The sequence below is a fragment of the Aspergillus melleus genome, assembly GCF_016097325.1.
Source record: "Aspergillus melleus strain CBS 546.65 chromosome Unknown contig9, whole genome shotgun sequence".
NCBI lineage: Eukaryota > Fungi > Ascomycota > Eurotiomycetes > Eurotiales > Aspergillaceae > Aspergillus > Aspergillus melleus.
Genome location: NW_025763378.1, coordinates 518,884 through 536,883, shown reverse-complemented (window position 1 = coordinate 536,883; position 18,000 = coordinate 518,884). Strand labels below are relative to the sequence as shown.

Below are 18,000 nucleotides of genomic sequence, written 5' to 3'. Positions count from 1 at the left end.
TCGTCGATACTCTTCTTTGATTGTCGCAATGCGGGGCTGTCAAGTCAGCGCCATGTCGTGTTGTGTCGATCCCAACAGAACATGAGCATGAACTCGATAAAGAACGCAATGGATCCTTGAAACATATGAATATGAGGATAGATGTAATTCACTTCCAGGGAGGCAATCATGACAAACCATCAACAGACTCCCCAAACGGGTAATGGCCAGGGCTAGCCCTACCCCTCGTGTTTGCACTGTTTGACAATCTTTATCGCGGATTTCTCGAAGATCAGATCGATTTCATCGCAATCACAACCCTCCAACACGACCCTAACACGTCTCTCCGCACATATTCGTCACCATGTCGCGGATCGAAGAGCTCCCCGATGACTTCGATGAGTCCATCGACATCAACAAGCAGCCCCCCGAGACCGAAACCGCCGCGGCCGATGCTCCCCTCCCCGTCACCGACGATGAGCCCAGTTTTCCAATCAACGAGGAGCGCTTGAAGGAGATGGAGCAGAAGGATCCGCTGGCTCCGAAGATGTCGCAGAACATGGCTTCCGTGCGGACGCATACGACAGACGAGTTGGCTGACATGTTGAACAAGACCCCGCTGTTCATGACGGATATTAGTAAAGCGGGCGATGAGAGTGAGACCTCCCCTCTCCCCTTTCACTTTTGGGGTATCACGGTCGCGGGGAGCTGATGTACCAATTGGACTGCAGATGGAGAGAATATCATGCTGGATGCCATCCAGGCTATGCAGAACGAGGGTACGCGCGGCGAAGTGGCGCAGAATTATCGGGAGCAAGGAAACGAGGCGGCCAAGGAGAAGAGATGGATTGATGCAAAGGAATTCTACACCAAGGCTATCGCCGTCTTGCTGGCCAAGGAAGACAAGTGGGATAAACCGGAGGATCCGAAGGAGGAGGAGAAGGTGAAGCGTCAGGTCGAAGAGGCTTCGTACATCAACCGCGCTTTGTGTAATTTGGAGCTTGGTAAGGAATCACTATTATTGATTTTGCATTCCTTGCTCGAGAAGACCCCCATGCTGATTCAAACTCCCAGGTAACTATCGGTCTACAACGCTCGATTGCGCCTCCACCCTCAAGCTCAACCCCAAGAACGTCAAGGCCTTCTATCGTTCCTCGATGGCCCTGTTCATGCTCGACAAGATCCCCGAGGCCGAAGATGTTGTGAACCGTGGACTCGCTCTCGATCCGGAAAACAAATCGATTCAGACGATAGGCAAGAAGGTTGCCGAGCGCAAGGCGGCTTTGGAGCGCATCGCGGCCAGAAAGAAGGCCGAGGCCGAAAAACTGCGCAAGGAAAACCAGATGCTAAGCACCGCCTTGCGAGCGAGACAGATCAGAACCCGCAAGACCGAGCAGCCGCCGGAGATGGAGGATGTCGGCATCCGTCTCACGCCCGACCCTCTCTCGCCGGAGAGCACTCTCGAATTTCCCGCGGTGTTCCTGTACCACATGGATGCGCAGTCCGATTTCATCAAGTCTTTCTCCGAATTCAACTCCATTGAGGACCATTTGGATTACATTTTCCCCTTGCCGTGGGATACCAAAAAGGAGTATACCATTGGCGGAGTGGAATGTTTCATGGAAACCGTCACGGGCGGGCTGATCAAGGCCGGGAAAAAGCTTCCGCTTTTGCAGATCCTCAGCGGAGGTAAGGTGGAAGTCGTGGACGAACTGGTTCGAATCTACGTCGTTCCCACTTCCAAGACTGGCAAATTCATCGCGGAAATGAAGGCACGCAAGGATAGCTGAATTGTCTTTCCCCTACATGCAAACCCTCTTTAGTCAGAAGAGAAGGGGACGACTCGCCTTTTATGATTATAAGGTAGCTCTTCCTGCAACTGGCATCCATCGGACAAGGCAATCCCAAGTTGGTCGGTTTATCATGAGTACGCCACACGAATGTCAGCAGACATTAAGGAATCTTCTCCCCTCTCATGGCCACCAATGGGCTTTTCAGACGTTCTCCTCGGCTTCGGTTCCTTGAATACTGGTTAAGATGCCATTTTCAAATCGAGCCCGCCGGAAGCATGGGCCGCATACCCATATGAAGAACGCCTCCTGTATATAGACCACGAATGAAATGGACCCAAAGAGCAGAAAATCCGTGACTGATCCGGCCACAAGCCACATATATCCTTTATCCACACTAGCAAGCAGTCCTCTGCTGGCTGTCATGGTCCAGGCGGGGCTTCGGAATTACCTCCGTGGAACCATAAATCGTGCATAACGCAGATTGCAGAGGCTTGTTCGTGGCATCAGAATCACAGAAATCCCCATCAGTCTGGAAGGCAGCAACAACCGCAGTATACCCGTACCCGTAAATAGCATGTCTTACCCAGTGGACCCACCGACATGGCCTCGATCACTTTCACACAGAAATCAAAATGATCAATGTCTGGGTCGGCCATGACGCATTGTAACCGCCGGTGTCGCAGGTTAATCAATAATCACCAGCGCTGGTCTGCGGCCTCATTTTAGTCCCAAACCAGCAATAACTGCCGACCCACTAGACACCCGTTGGCGGATGAAGAATCTCCGCTTTCCCTGCTCGCCCCATCTGTTTGGTTCAGCCTAAAATCCGTTAGTTCTGAGGAACAAGGGGTCGCTAACTATCTAGGACCGATCGGGCACGGACGATGGCTAGACTGGCGAGCTAACATCCAGAAGCGCTCTTCCCGGAGATTGGACCTTTCTTTTCGAGAGTTCATCCGAATGGGTGAAACTCAGCGACATGGAACTGGTGGTCCTGCACTTCCTCGGCTGCTTCTCCGACTCCCTGGACAATTTGACACAGGAGAAGCGGGGCGTTTATAAGAGATTTGGCCATCCCCTGGTTGTCGCAAGTGCTTGTTTCTTTACTATTCGGTAAATCGGTCGATGATCTTTGGAGTATCATAGCAGATCGTTCAATATGGTTCACCTTCCTTCTATTACCGCAGCTCTTGCTGTCGGCGCTCTTCCCCTGTACGTCCTCAACTCTCTCTACCACTGCTAGTGTTCAGAAGATGCTGACTTGATAAGCGCATCCGCCGCTGGCCTTCACGAGGCTGCCGTTGCGAAAGGACTGAAATACTTCGGCACGGCTACCGACAACCCCGAGCTCACGGATGTTCCCTATGTGACTCAATTGAACAACACAAAGGACTTCGGTCAGATCACGCCTGGAAATTCGATGAAGGTATGTCAGCTCCTTCAGATCTATGGGTATGGCCCGAGACTAACCCCGACGCATAGTGGGACTCGACCGAACCTTCTCAGAACAGCTTCAGCTTTGCCAAAGGCGATGTCATTGCTGACTTGGCTGAGGCCAACGATCAAGTGCTGCGATGCCATAACCTTGTCTGGCACCAGCAGCTGCCCAACTGGGGTATGGAATCTTGAACCCAGCTTAGCAGAAGCAAGTGCTGACATCTCATAGTCACCAGTGGATCCTGGACAAACGCCACCTTGACTGCGGCCCTGAAGAACCACATTACCAACGTTGTCAAGCACTACAAGGGTCGCTGCTATGCCTGGGATGTTGTGAACGAAGGTATAGACCTATTTTTGCGAACTATCCCAAGATTTATAACCCGTCTCTAATGTACTTCCTCCCAGCGCTCAACGAGGACGGCTCGTACCGCGAAAACGTTTTCTACAAGACCATCGGTGAAGCTTATCTCCCGATTGCGTTTGCCGCCGCTGCCGCCGCCGACTCCGACGTGAAGCTCTACTACAATGATTACAACATTGAATGGGCCGGCAACAAGGCCTCTGGCGCCCTCAAGATCGTCAAGCTAATCCAGTCGTACGGCGTGAAGATTGACGGAGTCGGTCTACAGGGTCACTTCACCGTCGGCAACACCCCCGGCAAGAACGACCTTGCCAGCACCTTGAAAACCTACACCGCGCTCGGAGTTGAGGTGGCCTACACCGAAATCGACGTTCGCATGGAGACCCCCGCCACCGACGCCAAGCTGGCCCAGCAGTCGACCGACTACCAGAACCTGGTCCAGGCTTGCGTCGAGACCTCCAAGTGTGTTGGATTCACCATCTGGGACTGGACTGACAAGTACTCCTGGGTCCCTAGCACTTTTCCCGGCCAAGGTGCCGCCCTTCCCTGGGATGAGGACCTGAACAAGAAGCCTGCCTATGCTGGTTTGCTGAAGGGACTGGGAGGTAGCGCGTCTGAATCCTCATCGTCTTCTGCTCCCACCAGCACCACTGCCCCCGTTCCTTCCTCGACCACCAGCTCCAGCACGGTCTCTGCGCCTCAAACCACCTCGACGAACGTTGCGGGTAAATGGGAGCAGTGCGGCGGTAACAACTGGACTGGTCCTACCACCTGCGTTAGCGGCACGACTTGCAAGAAGCAGAATGACTGGTACTCACAGTGTCTGTAAATTGGCCTTTTCCTTTCCATAGCTGATTTACCGACCTGGCGGACCGTGTCTGCAGGCCATTAACCAGAAACCTGTTTTAATTTCTCCGTTCCATATTGCCAGCTTTGTTTATGTGTATGTATAATAATAGTTATTAACCCACCGTTGAACTCTTCATGGAAAGCGCATCTCGATATCATATGTAGGAGAGATCTCCCTCGCAGGATCGACCGAAGCGTGCCGGTTTCCCACTTTTTGGGGTTGCCCGCTGTACGTGGACCGATTAGGAAGCCTCCCTTCTCCCCCTTCGTTTCTCTCTTCTTTTCCCTCCGTCGCCTTCTCATCCTCCCTTCCTCCTCTCCAGTCGGTCAAGCTTCATGCATTTCTTTCTTCTCACTCCCCCTTACCTCGTCAATTGATTCAACTTATTCGTCACATGTCTGTTGATACGCCTCATTATTTGATATTAGATGACTAGGTAAGGTCTTTCTCTAGGTCATTGTGCGCCTCCTGCGCATTTCCCAGCAACATAAATAGCCCTGTTGGCACACCCTACTCCCTTCCGGATATATGATCAGATATGTGCAATCCCGGACTCCTGTGGATGATTTTATTTTCGAGTTTCCTTTCCTGAAGAACCGAAACTTGAGTATTATGTGTTGTGTTGTGTTGTGTTTCCCTGACTGCCGTTAATGAACGCTCCCGTCGCGCCTTCGATCCTGCTGAACAACAAAAGAAATTGGACAAAAGAAAGAACAAAGGAAATGAGATCGCTGAAACTATTTCCAAGTGACAAAGGAAAGTGGACAAAGGAGATGTCTAATAATTAAAATAGTATGGTTGAGGACACCCTCCCAACTCTGTTCCAGAGAGTCCTAGCACGGGAAGGGCCGGTTGTGACTGGCTGTGGTGGTGATTGAGGTGTGGCTCGCTGTAATACCTCAGCGGGAAGGTCTGACTGTCCAATGGGACTGAGGTAGGGGTGTCATGATGGAACATGGAGGGATTCGAAATGTCCACGGGGTATGAGCTCTCGCCCTCGCGGGCTCGCTTGGGGTTGGTCAGGGGCGGGAGTGAGGGCTGAACGCAGTGGTCCCAAGTGGCCGGCAAGCTGTGGTTGAGCTTACTGCTCTCTTTTCTTCGTTTCTCTGCAGTGTCGCTTGTCGGGGAGCCACCGCTGGTCGGGAAGACGGAGGTGTGAGATTCCATGTCAGGAACTTCTCTCCTGTACACGGGGTTGATGTCCGATTTCAGCATGCTGCCCGAGGACGAGCCCATGCTGTGAGCATCGGCCATGTCGGGTAGGTGTACCCGGGACACGCAGACGACTGCTTGACCATCTGCGGAATGTGAGAATTTGTCCGTGGGAAGATCGCTTTGGTGTCAGAACTTACCGGTCCTGCCATCGAGGTAGTTTTCCTCCTCCTCTCGCACGCTATAGATTTCATCCAAGACCGGCATGCGTTCTTGGGGCGAGATCGAACGTCTAATTGATTGGTCGGCTTCCTTGAGCCTTTCGACGCAAATGGCATGGCTGGTTCGCAGTTCACATAGAATATGCACCAGCAGACGAATTCTCTCTATTCCATGGTCAGTATTATTCACGACCTGGGACGATTTGGGACCTACCTGGTTTGAGAAGATGATCAGGCTCACGATGAGTGACCCCTGATGGCCACCATGCTGGCTTCGTCAACTCGGGATCGAACTGCTGAGACGCCCCGGCGATGATCTTGCGGCCATTGTAAGGAAAGTTGACCTGCTTGCGAGGCTCCACAAGCTTGATGTATGCTTTGGCGAGGATCCGGCAATTGATCTGCTGCAGGCTCTCGAATGCTTTTTCATAGTACCGCCGTAACAGAGCGTGATTCCGTACAGGAAGCATGGTTTTCTGGTGGCAATTAATGCTCATAGGCACGACACATTCGTGAGAAACCCGCTTTCTTTTGGGTGGGTTGCCATCGTGAAACCTATGCCTGGTCAGATCCTGATGAGTATACCAAGCACGAATCAACACTCACATCGATGACCCGCGACTCGAGTCTTGGTTTGGTGACTGTGGCGACAGCGGGCTCTTCCCTCTTGCATCATCTGACTGCGACCCTGGAGAGCCTGGTTGTTCCTCGTTAATCCCTTAGCCCTATGCAGGAGAATAACAACACATACCTATAAGCTTCGGTGAACCACCCTTGCTCGAAAGGGCCACAGCTCGCAGGAACGAATCGGTTACGTTTGGGGACAAGATTGTTTGACAGTTGCTTGCGATAGAAGGTGAGGCTTCGAAGCGGAGTTTGCCACTCTCATCGAGGTAGATGAGGGCAAAGTGCATGGAATTCTGTCCGTCCAGCGGCGCGTCCATCGATATAGGTGTGTGTGACTGAAAGGCAAGAGTCAGTGAGTGTCTGCAACAAATCTGTGCCTGTGGTTACAGTACCATGGAATGTGGTTGCACTGGCCTCTGTTCCAAGACCAAGGGGGAAACTGAGGGATCGGCTGTACTCTTTTAACTTTTAATTCTCCTGGTGCCAATCAGGTACGGAAGAAAGTGAACCTACGCTTCAGCAAACTTCCTTAAGTACAGGGCACGAGAGGCAGCATTATTCAAGATGCAGGAGAAAGTGAGCAGCCAATGTTTGGATCCACAAATAATAAGGTTACAGGGACTTCCTAAGTTCAAAGCTCTCCTTTTCCTTTCGAGACACCCCAACCCACTTTATATGCGTCAAACCCTTCGAAGCCGAGAGAGTGATCCCGACACACCTGAAGGGGGAAATCTCAAAGTGGAGAACAGGCCAGAAAAGAAAAACAAAAGAAAATAATCGGGGAGACAGCAACTAGCCTGGAGCCGAGTCTACACCGTAATGAACGGTAGACAAGAAAAAAAAAATGGATCAGCCCAAAGCTGTGTCACTAATGTGCGTGGCCCTATGTGGCACAACATTTGACGGGACTCCCCATCCGCTCGGATGCATTGGGCGTACAAACTAATGCCCTTCTGCATCATTATCGCCTCCAATGATCAGCTGCCTCGACAACGGAAACGCAGGATCTGGTCGTATTGGGATCACACCTGCATGATACATGCTTGCGAGTGTGTAGTTTCTTTTACGTTTCAAACCGTCAATGCCTATTGTTTTATCTGCACCTTCACCAACTTGGTGGCCCATGCTGTTCTCAGAATAGCTCGTTGCGCCTCAAACGACCATCTACAGGCCCTCAAGAGTGCTCATTTAAGCAACCTGGCATGTGATATGGTGCAAGTGCATGGGAATTTCAAAAGGAGAACCGCGATTAGGTGAAGTTTGGAACTGATCAGTATGGATTGTGGGGTAGACTATCCACCATCACGGTACATCTCGGCCTGTGAGTCCCATTTCCTTCTCTGGGTTTTGTTACCTCTTCTCGATCTTTCCACAATTTCTCCCGCTCCCGATACTCTTCCGTGGACTCCTTGCCTGATACATTGGGTGTCAGGCATTGATAGATGTCATGCACCTTTTCGCAACCATATGGGGATAATGCTCCCAGCTTCCGAATACAGCTAACACCAACCAATTCCGGAACAGAGAAATCGGCGCCTTTTGCTGACAGAAAGGAGACAGACAATAATCCACCCGCCTATACGTGTCCCAGCTGACACCCACAGCCAGTGCAGAAAAGCATGTATGTAATGGCTAAAGTGCAGTTGACGTAGGTGGTCCAGTCCGTCTGGTTGCCAAAACCGGCCAGCCCAGGACGGGGATGTGCGAATCAAAAAAATCGCGGCTACAGGGACAAGCTGCAGGTGAGGTCGAGAAACGGTTGCGGACAGGTATGGTTTGGGGAGCTAGTGCCAACTTCATACTCGGTTCTATTTTATTAACTGATGAACGAACAACACAACTTATTGCAGCTGTTATCCACATGGCCGAACGTCAAGAGCCGATCACTGACTCGTAAAGTCTAGACTCTCGACCCAAGGGGCTTGACTGAGCTTGAACTTGTGTATTGGTTGGGATATCTAGGTGAAGTTGATTGCCACAGCTGTCTTTTCCCTTTTTTTCCTTCTTTTATTTGGATTTTTTAATTTATTTGATTTTCCCTCTCGCAGCAATTTCCTACTTCATTACCCTGAAACCTCGCCACACTGATCGAACCCTCCAGTGACCGACCTCCCTTCCCATACCGCGGAGCATCCGGAGAAATTACGAATTTTATTGCGCCTACAGACGCGGTGGTTTGGGTCCGTGGACATTGACGCTCCATTCTCCGTTGTGACTCCACCCGGTGCGTTTTCTCCAGATGATGAATCACAGCCCGATAATTGATGTCTTTCCGCCTGTTCCACGCAGGAAATCCGTTGGTTGCAGTAGCCGAACAGGGTTTCCATGCCGCTGATCGTCCAGCGAATGGGTGGAATGGCTGCCTGCAGAGTGCAGATGGGGGGGCGGTCATTCCAAGCCCCGGGTTGACTTGTACTGTAGGTTGGCAGGTACACTAGGTACAGTAGGTAACTACGGTAGGTGGTTTCTGGTGAAATATCTTGTCCGCCGTTAGCGCGGGGCGAATCATAAACCCCTCGTATTGTTCGATTTTTGCAGGGATGGTTTTTTGTCTGCCCTCGGAGGCGCGGTTAGGAGATTGGGGTTGCTTTTCAGGAGGGGAAGTAAAAAAAAGCAATGAAAGAAAGAGAAAGAAAATAGTAATAATGGAGAGGGAAAAGGTCAAAACTCAAAATTTGAAATTGAAATTGAAATATCATTTAAACGCCAAACCCTCCAAAATAATCATAAGAATGATGAATAAAAAGAAAAATAAAATGGACCTCCGTCCCCACCTGCCTAACTCCTAACCATTTCCAAAACATGATGTGTCAGCGCCGACCAGACGATGTATGTATGTATGTACTGTATGTACCTAGGGAATCGGATGGAGTCAACAGATGCAATATTTAGCACCAAATATGAATATGAATATGACTGATCATCGTGGCGGAGGTCTCTCTCTCTCCCGTATCGCGGTCCGCCGGTTATTCGTACCTTCGTCGGAATCTGTTTCCGGTGTCCCATGATGGGAAAAATGAGAGGTGGCTGGCGGGTTCCGTGCTATTGGTATTCTGTGCATGGTATGGAGTACTCTGTATGGAGTACTGGGGTTTGGGTTTGGTTTGGGTTTGTTTGCTGGGTTGGGTTGGGTTGGACTGGACTGGACTGGACTGGGGTGGGTTGAGTTGGGTTGGGTTTGGTGGGATTACCGTGGGTTATGTTTGTGTGGTAGGTAGGGGTGTTGGGTTAATTCTCTACTTATTGTGGATAATATGGACTGGGTTCTTGGGAGTTGGGAATGGTGGTTGGATGGTGGGAGGGTAGGAGGGTGTGTGTGTGTGTGTGTGTGTGTGTGTGTGTGTGCGGAAATAGGAGGACGATACCTCCCTACCTAGATAATTAGCTAGCTATCTAGGAGGGAGAGGACTGGTTTTGATAGGTAGGTAGGTAATTACGGAGTAGAATTTATGGAATGTTTTAATTAGGGCTGGGTAGACTATACATACCTTCTACTGTCTATAGTTAATCATGTCTAACTACGGTGTAGTGTAGTTATTTAAAACATATCTACTAGCTCCTAGCTATCTACCTTCTACGAGGAATGTATGTATAGTATAGCTAGCCCATGGAGCAGGATCTTGTTATAGTAACTAGGATAACCTACTATAGTTAGTCACTCTCTAATTAAATATCCATAGTTATAGGAAGGCAAAGTTAGATATTGGATATAGTTACGGAGTACTCAGTTAGGCTTACGTAGTTACGCCGTACTGGGTAACTATCTCGTCCTCCCCGTGGAAAAACCCGTGGCTGGCTGAAATTGAGTAATGGTTGAATGCATGGTTGAGCTGGGCTGGATTAGGTGGATCTGAGGTAGGTATGTAAGTAGATAGGTAGATCACCCGATCGTAGGTACTCCATACTCCGTACATAGTAGGTATTGCCTTAGTTTCTATCCACTTCTTCGATTAGGGGCTAGGTTCAGGGTTGCCTTGTGGACAAAGTATCGTACAGTTAGTTGGCTAGGAAGTGTAAGGTAGTTAGCTTGTTAGGTACGGGTTATGGGAAGTATGTTGTGTTAAGGTGTTGTTGATTAAGACTAAGCTATGGGTATAACGCGCAACTATGGAGTAGAGATTGTACATAGTTAAGCATAGTTACCCTATCCCTGGCTGTCGGGTTCCTAGTTCCATCGTTCTCCTTCTCGTGTTAGTTCATACTTGTCAGTTGACCCTATGGACAAAGGTGTGGATGACAGAATGTACAACGTAAGTATAGCTAACTATAGTGACACTGACAGACCTATGTCAAAGATAGGCTGATAGTATTCCGTAGGCAAGGGATGTACTCCTGTCGGTAGTTCTCCGCCTGTCATGGTAGACCAGAGGCTGACGCCGGAGGATAAGCTCCAGCCCGACCATGGCTTTTTAACTCTTGACTATTGCGAATAACTAAGTTCGGTTAAGCAAATCAAGCAGATCGAAGCATGAATGTATGTGTATGTATGCATGTAGATCCATCCCCGGCCACTAGAGGTGTAGCCTTAGGACTGGGGGCAGAAGTACTGACGGAGTACTCCGTACGGAGCAGTCTTAACTAGTATAGTTAGTACCCCGTATAGCGATCTTCTGGACCTGCTCCAAACCATTCTCAACCAAGCCAAGGATATGCAGTCCCGAATAATCAATGCAATGCGCCCCTGAGTCGGAGCCGGCAGGGAGAAACCGACGGGAGATCTGCAAAGTCAATCGAGGCAACTCCTAGGGGTTGCCTCTCCATTGCCACGGAGTACGGAGTACACTCCTACAGGACTACACCTCGTCGGTGGATCTGAATCTGTCGGTTGACCTCGGGTCCGACGCCATTGTCAAAGCGCTGTGGTGGGTGTGATGTATCTCACGGATATTGTGAGCCGGACGGAGTCGAGTGGATGGATGAGGTTAATATAATATTAGAATTTGGGAGGCAGGAGAGTACTTTTGTTCGAGAACTGAGAAGAGACCGCTGTTTCGAGAGGATGATCATCGAGAGGACTGGAGTATAGGTATGGAAGGTAGAGAGAGTAGTAGATACTCCGTAGACTAAGGAACTCCACACCGCCCCGAATGGCTTGGCTTTCTGCCCACCCGAGGATCTTCTTTCTCTCTTTCCTCTCGTCTGCCAGTCGATCCGTCTGTCTCGCGACCTCCTTCACTTTCCCTGGAAATTGCATCCTCGCCTCGCTCCAGATCGCTCCGGCCGGCGCTTGGCTCTTGAGCCTCTTTCCTTCCTGTCGCCTTTCTCGCCTTCGACTCTCTCGCTTCCCTCCATTCACTCCATCTTCTCCCTGTGGCCAACCTCCCTCGGCCAATCACCGTCACTCGTTGACCCTCCATTCTTTTACCTTTTTTTTTCCTATTGTGGTTGTCCCTTGTTACACCTTTTTATTTTCTTTTTCTTATATATACTCCGGTGTTGTATTATTATTATATTTATTTTCTCATTTGATTTCCTCTTACATGGTTATCCACTCGGGCAACCCTTCCAGAACATTTCGCTGCGGCCCATTCCTGCCCTTCCGTCCGTGCTTGACTAAATTAAAATTATAATCCTACCACGATCGGCTATTGTCATTATTGTGTTTATTACGATTATCCCATTTTCATTATTATTATTCATCTCGAGTCTTCACCGGCCCTCCAGACACCGTCCCTACGAAGCATCTGGGCAGCAGGATGGACCCCAACAACCCCGGCTATCCTCTGCACCCGCAACCCCCTTATCCCGTCACCTCGCAGAGTCCACCCGGTCAGCCATTTCCTTACTACTCGAACGCAATGCCCTCCTTTCCCCAGCAGAAGACGCCTGCCCATCTACCGCACCAATCCCAGCAGTCTGCCCTCGGTGTGCCTCTGCAACCCGGTCCCGGTGGAGCGGTCATGCCCGCCGGCTTTCCCCAACATTCGTCCGGTATGTCAGATCGATCGTCTTTCTTTCTTTCTTTTTTTTCTTTTTTCCTTAATTTTCTTTCCCCCTTCTTACTCGATCGATATTCATTGTTTGGCCTTGTTTGATCTTCTTCGTTTCTTGTTTCCACTCTTTGTTGTTGTTTCATGACGGTCACCTCCTGTCCGCCCTCCTCATCCCTCGAGAACTCGAGGACTGCGCGTTTGCATCGGAAAATCCTCCCAGTCTCTGCCCGGTCTGATTGGATCACTCTCGCATACACCTAGTCAGGTCCGGGGGAGCCAGGCACCTCTGACGTCGAGGGTCACTCTTGGTCGGTGAACCGCCGCTAACGGGATGCGCGATCAGGACCCCACGCCAACTTCTCAGCGCCTCCATTCGCCCAGCCACCTGTCCCGACCTCCATGGGCCAATTTCTTCCGCAGACCACCTCCGCTGCCAGTCTTCCTTCGTCCGCTGCGCAATCCTATTCTCAGAACATGGCATCCGTGTCGGCAAACAACATGGCGATCGCGCAGCAACAGAGACCCGTCCCGCAACAACAACAACAACAACAACAACAACAACAACAACAACCACAACAGCAAACTCCGTCGCAACCGCCCTCGCAAGGCTCCCAAGGGGCCGCTGCCAGCGCTCAGTCCCCGACCCCCGCCGCGTCGGCACGCGAGAAGGCTCGCGTCGCCGCCCTCCTCGATATCAATTCAATGCTCTTGCAAGAAGTCGTGAATCTACAAGCCGCCGGCAAGGCGGGGGGTCCGCCCGCCAGCCAGCCCGGGGGACCGGACGGGAACACCAACAACCCGTCACCCACGTCGGAGCAGGCTGCCGACGCGACCAAGGGGCCGGCTCAAAAGCCGAGCCCCGAGTACCTCGAGTGCATGCGGCGGCTACAGGCCAATCTCGCGTACCTGGCGACCGTGGCCGACCGGGCGAAGAAATCGGGCGGCGTGGCTCCGCCCAACCCTGGCATCATGACGCCGCCTCCGCACATGTCGTCCATGAACGATATCTACAACAGGCTCAGCGAACTATTTTCGCACACGGCGCACGGCACACCCCAGCAAAGTCCGCAGCCATCGCAAGGGAACGGCAAGCCCAGCCCGTCGCCCGCCACGGACTCCGTTGTCTGAAAGGCGAATCCGAGAGCTTCAAGCTGGATTCAGAGAAGTCGCCTTTTCATCCGACAGCGGCTTGGAAAGAGGATCTCTCCGGCGGGACGAGAACCAAATAATGGCATATTAAGGGGACGCTTCTCATTGAACTGCTTCCCCGTCGGCAACGCAGAGATAGAGAGAATGCCGGTTTAACACCTTCAAAATCTGCCGCGTCGAAGGCCCTTGCACCGTTACATGTCACACTCATTGGCATAAGCATGAAGAAGGAAATACCCTCAATCCTCCCTGGGGAACTACCATTGTCCCAAAAGGAACGGAGGTATCGACGATGGCAGGGAAGAACCGGTGGATACTTCGTCCTCGGAGGTCCTCAGACGGGGTACAGGGAGGTCAAGGAGAGTGACTCGAGCCGGAGTCATGAGGCAAAGAGATGGACCGAGCGTGTGTAAACTAAGTGTACGAGCGTCGAGTTCCCTCTTCCCACACTCTTCTATATTCGAAATCATTTCCTAGTGTCACTGGTAGTCTGTAAGACGTAGCAATGCGCGGTCATCTGGACAACGCCGAAAAGGCGGAGGGAGGGCGACGGTCCAATCACGGGACTTCCGCAGCTCAATTCGCCTGACCTCATTTTCTTTTTTTCTTCCCTTCTTTTTTCTTGTTTCTTCCTCACTTCTTCCTTTGCTTCCCCTTCCAACCTCCTCTGCATCTTTCTCCTCCTCTTCCCCACCTTCTCCTCTTTTCCATCTTTTTGGGGGGTCTCGTGGATGTCTTTTGTCTGGCTTCCTTGGTGCAGAAGGAGCTTGACCGTCGCTACAACCAACACTACTACTACGACTACTTCTACTTCAACCGTTACCGTCGCCATTGCCGTTTCGTCATCTTCTCCCGCGGCGCCAACCTCGATAGCCTCGTCGTCTGCTCTTTCCTCCTTCACTGCGGAGACTTCGACTTCTTGTGTCACCCTCCCACTGCGGTCGCTTCCTCCTTCTAGACCCGTCGGATTTTTCGCATCCCCGAATCCCCGTCTATCGCCGTTGAATCAGCTCGCCGGGAATCCTTGGTGTTTATCGGCCTCCATCAGCGTCAATTGTGCACCCATCCGATCGCTTTCTTCCCTCGTCTCCTCGATCCGACCGCGCTCGGGTTCTCGCCATTTATTGTCTTCGTTCTCATACGCAATGGATCTGAACGGGGATGCCGGCGCCAAGCGCAAACGCAGCGCCATCGCCGCCGCCGTTGAACGTCCATCCAAACACCTCAAGCCCGAAAACTCGACTCTAACACCCGGCGACACGACCCCGGCCAACGGCACCGTCTACGACGTCGAGGACGAGGAGGATGCCGGTCGCGTCTTGGCCATTGGTCCCGCCCAAGCCGATTCGCCAGAATGGCAGGCGACCATCGAGGAGGTTGTCAAGAGTGTGGTGTCGATTCACTTCTGTCAGACGTGTTCCTTCGATACGGAACTTTCAATGAGTAGCCAGGCCACAGGCTTTGTCGTCGATGCCGAAAGGGGGTATATCCTAACCAATCGACATGTTGTCTGTCCGGGGCCTTTCTGGGGGTATTGTATCTTTGATAATCATGAGGAAGTGAGTGCTATCAACAATGGGATCGGTTTTTCTAGTCGGCTCCCATGCTAATTGGCTTTTTGATTAGTGCGACGTTCGTCCCGTCTATCGGGATCCTGTACACGACTTTGGTCTACTAAAATTCGACCCCAAGGCGATCAAATACATGAAATTGACGGAGCTGAAACTGCAACCGGACGGCGCTCGCGTGGGTTCGGAGATCCGCGTCGTAGGTAACGATGCCGGTGAAAAACTGAGTATCTTGTCCGGTGTCATCAGTCGACTAGACCGCAACGCTCCCGAGTACGGCGACGGCTACAGTGACTTTAATACCAACTACATTCAGGCGGCGGCGGCGGCCAGCGGTGGCAGTTCTGGCAGTCCAGTCGTCAACATCGACGGCAACGCGATCGCCCTGCAGGCTGGTGGTCGTGCAGACGGGGCGGCGACCGACTACTTCCTGCCGTTGGATCGACCGCGGCGCGCGCTGGAATGCATTCGCCGCGGCGAGCCCGTCACACGAGGCACCATCCAGACCCAATGGATCCTGAAGCCGTTCGACGAGTGTCGCCGCCTAGGCCTAATCTCGGAGTGGGAGGCAGCCGTGCGCAAGACGGCGCCGACGGAGACGAGCATGCTAGTGGCAGAAATCATCCTGCCCGAGGGCCCCGCAGATGGCAAGCTCGAGGAGGGCGACGTGCTCCTGCAGGTGAACGGGGAGCTACTGACCCAGTTCATCCGGTTGGACGACATTCTAGACTCCAGCGTCGGGCAGACGGTGCGTCTGCTGGTGCAGAGAGGCGGTCAGAATGTGGAGCTCGAGTGCCAGGTTGGCGACCTGCATGCGATCACGCCCGACCGCTTCGTCACGGTGGCCGGCGGCACGTTCCACGACCTGTCGTACCAGCAAGCGCGACTCTACGCCATCGCCACGCGCGGTGTATACGTCTGCGAGGCCGCCGGCTCTTTCAAGCTAGAGAACACGCTGTCGGGATGGCTCATCGACTCGGTCGACAAGCGGCGCACCCGCAACCTGGACGAGTTCGTTGAGGTCATGAAGACCATCCCCGACCGTTCGCGCGTGGTCATCTCCTACCGCCACATCCGGGATTTGCACACCCGTGGCACCAGCATCGTGTACATCGACCGCCACTGGCATCCAAAGATGCGGCTGGCGGTGCGTAACGACGAGTCCGGTCTCTGGGACTTCTCCGACCTAGCCGGGCCCCTACCCGCCCTACCGCCCGTGCCGCGCAAGGCCGACTTCATCCAGCTCGACGGTGTCAGCCAACCGGCCGCCGCCGAAATTGTGCGCAGCTTTGTGCGCGTGTCGTGCACGATGCCTCTGAAGCTGGACGGGTACCCGCAGGCCAAGAAGACGGGATTCGGCCTGGTCATCGACGCCGACAAAGGTCTGGTGGTGGTGTCGCGCGCCATCGTGCCCTACGACCTCTGCGACATCAACATCACCGTGGCAGACTCGATCATCGTCAACGCCAAGGTGGTCTTCCTTCACCCGCTGCAGAACTACTCCATCGTGCAGTATGACCCGAGCCTGGTGCAGGCGCCCATCCAGAGTGCCAAACTGAGCACGGAGTACATCAAGCAGGGGCAGGACACCATCTTCGTCGGGTTCAACCAGAACTTCCGCATAGTCGTCGCCAAGACGGCCGTGACTGATATCACAACCGTCTCGATCCCGGCCAACGCCTCGGCCCCGCGGTACCGCGCCATCAACCTGGACGCCGTCACGGTCGACACGGGTCTCAGCGGACAATGCTCCAACGGCGTCCTGATCGGCGAGGACGGCGTCGTGCAGGCGCTGTGGCTGAACTACCTCGGCGAACGCACGCCCTCCTCGCACAAGGATGTGGAATATCATCTTGGGTTTGCGACGCCATCGTTGCTGCCGGTGACCTCGAAGATCCAGCAGGGCGAAATGCCGAAGCTGCGGATCCTGAACATGGAGAGCTACGTGGTACAGATGAGCCAGGCACGCATCATGGGCGTGTCGGAGGAATGGATCCAGAAGGTGACCCAGGCTAACCCGTCGCGGCATCAGCTCTTCATGGTGCGCAAGGTCGACTGTCCGCCAGCCGGGTTCTCTTCTGAGTCTACGGACTCCTTCCAGGAGGGTGATGTTATTCTCACCTTGGATGGCCAGCTGATTACCCGCGTGTCGGAATTGGATATCATGTATGACAAGGAGGTCCTGGAGGCTCTGATCGTGCGGAACGGGCAGGAGATGCGCATCCACGTGCCGACAGTGCCCACCGAGGATTTGGAGACGGATCGAGCGGTGGTATTCTGCGGTGCCGTGCTGCAGAAGCCTCATCACGCCGTGCGCCAACAGATTTCGAAACTTCACAGCGAGGTTTACGTGAGCGCCCGGGTATGTATCAACAATCCCCATCTCTTTGAGATCATTTACTAATGAAGCCCAGAGTCGCGGATCACCGTCCTACCAATATGGTCTCTCCCCGACCAACTTCATCACCGCCGTCAACGGCGTCCCCACGCCCAACCTCGACCGCTTCGTCAAGGAGGTCCACAAGATCCCGGATAACACCTACTTCCGTTTGCGCGCCGTCACCTTTGACAATGTGCCGTGGGTGGTGACTATGAAGAAGAACGATCATTATGTAAGTCCTCCCTGGCTTTTCTGCCCTTTTTTCCGTTCCTTTATCTAACTGTACTGCCAGTTCCCCATGTCCCAATACATCAAAGATGCCTCGCACCCCGCGGGCTGGCGCACCGTTTCGCATGCCCAAGACAAATATAAAGATGGCATCGATCCCGACGTGGCGAATCTGAACCCGGACGCCATGGACGAGGGATTCGATGAGGTTAGTGATATAGAACCCGATACGGAGTAGGTTGGTGGTGAAGGACTGTATGATAGAAGATTGTTTTCGACTGGAGGGTGAGTAGGATGGTGGTCAAGGTGGATAACCGGA

General features: G+C 52.7%; 5 protein-coding genes across 5 annotated transcripts; 4 read left to right on the top strand and 1 right to left on the bottom strand.

The window, feature by feature from the left end:
* Nucleotides 1-343: 343 nt before the first annotated feature.
* CNS1 (HSP70/90 family co-chaperone CNS1) lies at nucleotides 344-1,769 on the top strand (the record flags this gene model as incomplete). Its single annotated transcript, XM_046094622.1, has 3 exons — nucleotides 344-635; nucleotides 711-983; nucleotides 1,054-1,769. The coding sequence occupies 3 exons, from the start codon at nucleotides 344-346 to the stop codon at nucleotides 1,767-1,769; spliced, it is 1,281 nt and encodes a 426-aa protein (XP_045950601.1).
* Nucleotides 1,770-2,931: 1,162 nt separating this feature from the next.
* Nucleotides 2,932-4,402, top strand: LDX57_012873 (putative endo-1,4-beta-xylanase; the record flags this gene model as incomplete). The annotated part of the gene is made up of 5 exons (XM_046094621.1): nucleotides 2,932-2,984; nucleotides 3,042-3,198; nucleotides 3,255-3,387; nucleotides 3,439-3,552; nucleotides 3,618-4,402. The coding sequence occupies 5 exons, from the start codon at nucleotides 2,932-2,934 to the stop codon at nucleotides 4,400-4,402; spliced, it is 1,242 nt and encodes a 413-aa protein (XP_045950600.1).
* A 798-nt stretch (nucleotides 4,403-5,200) lies between these two features.
* On the bottom strand, nucleotides 5,201-6,740 carry LDX57_012872 (DUF2841 domain-containing protein; the record flags this gene model as incomplete). The annotated part of the gene is made up of 5 exons (XM_046094620.1): nucleotides 5,201-5,721; nucleotides 5,776-5,961; nucleotides 6,011-6,351; nucleotides 6,403-6,493; nucleotides 6,548-6,740. The coding sequence occupies 5 exons, from the start codon at nucleotides 6,738-6,740 to the stop codon at nucleotides 5,201-5,203; spliced, it is 1,332 nt and encodes a 443-aa protein (XP_045950599.1).
* Nucleotides 6,741-12,119: 5,379 nt separating this feature from the next.
* On the top strand, nucleotides 12,120-13,484 carry LDX57_012871 (uncharacterized protein; the record flags this gene model as incomplete). Its single annotated transcript, XM_046094619.1, has 2 exons — nucleotides 12,120-12,354; nucleotides 12,700-13,484. 2 exons carry the CDS (start codon nucleotides 12,120-12,122, stop codon nucleotides 13,482-13,484), a joined length of 1,020 nt encoding a protein of 339 aa, XP_045950598.1.
* A 1,166-nt stretch (nucleotides 13,485-14,650) lies between these two features.
* LDX57_012870 (putative nuclear serine protease HtrA2/Nma111) lies at nucleotides 14,651-17,919 on the top strand (the record flags this gene model as incomplete). The annotated part of the gene is made up of 4 exons (XM_046094618.1): nucleotides 14,651-15,064; nucleotides 15,132-17,435; nucleotides 17,488-17,685; nucleotides 17,746-17,919. The coding sequence occupies 4 exons, from the start codon at nucleotides 14,651-14,653 to the stop codon at nucleotides 17,917-17,919; spliced, it is 3,090 nt and encodes a 1,029-aa protein (XP_045950597.1).
* Between the last annotated feature and the right edge of the window lie 81 nt (nucleotides 17,920-18,000).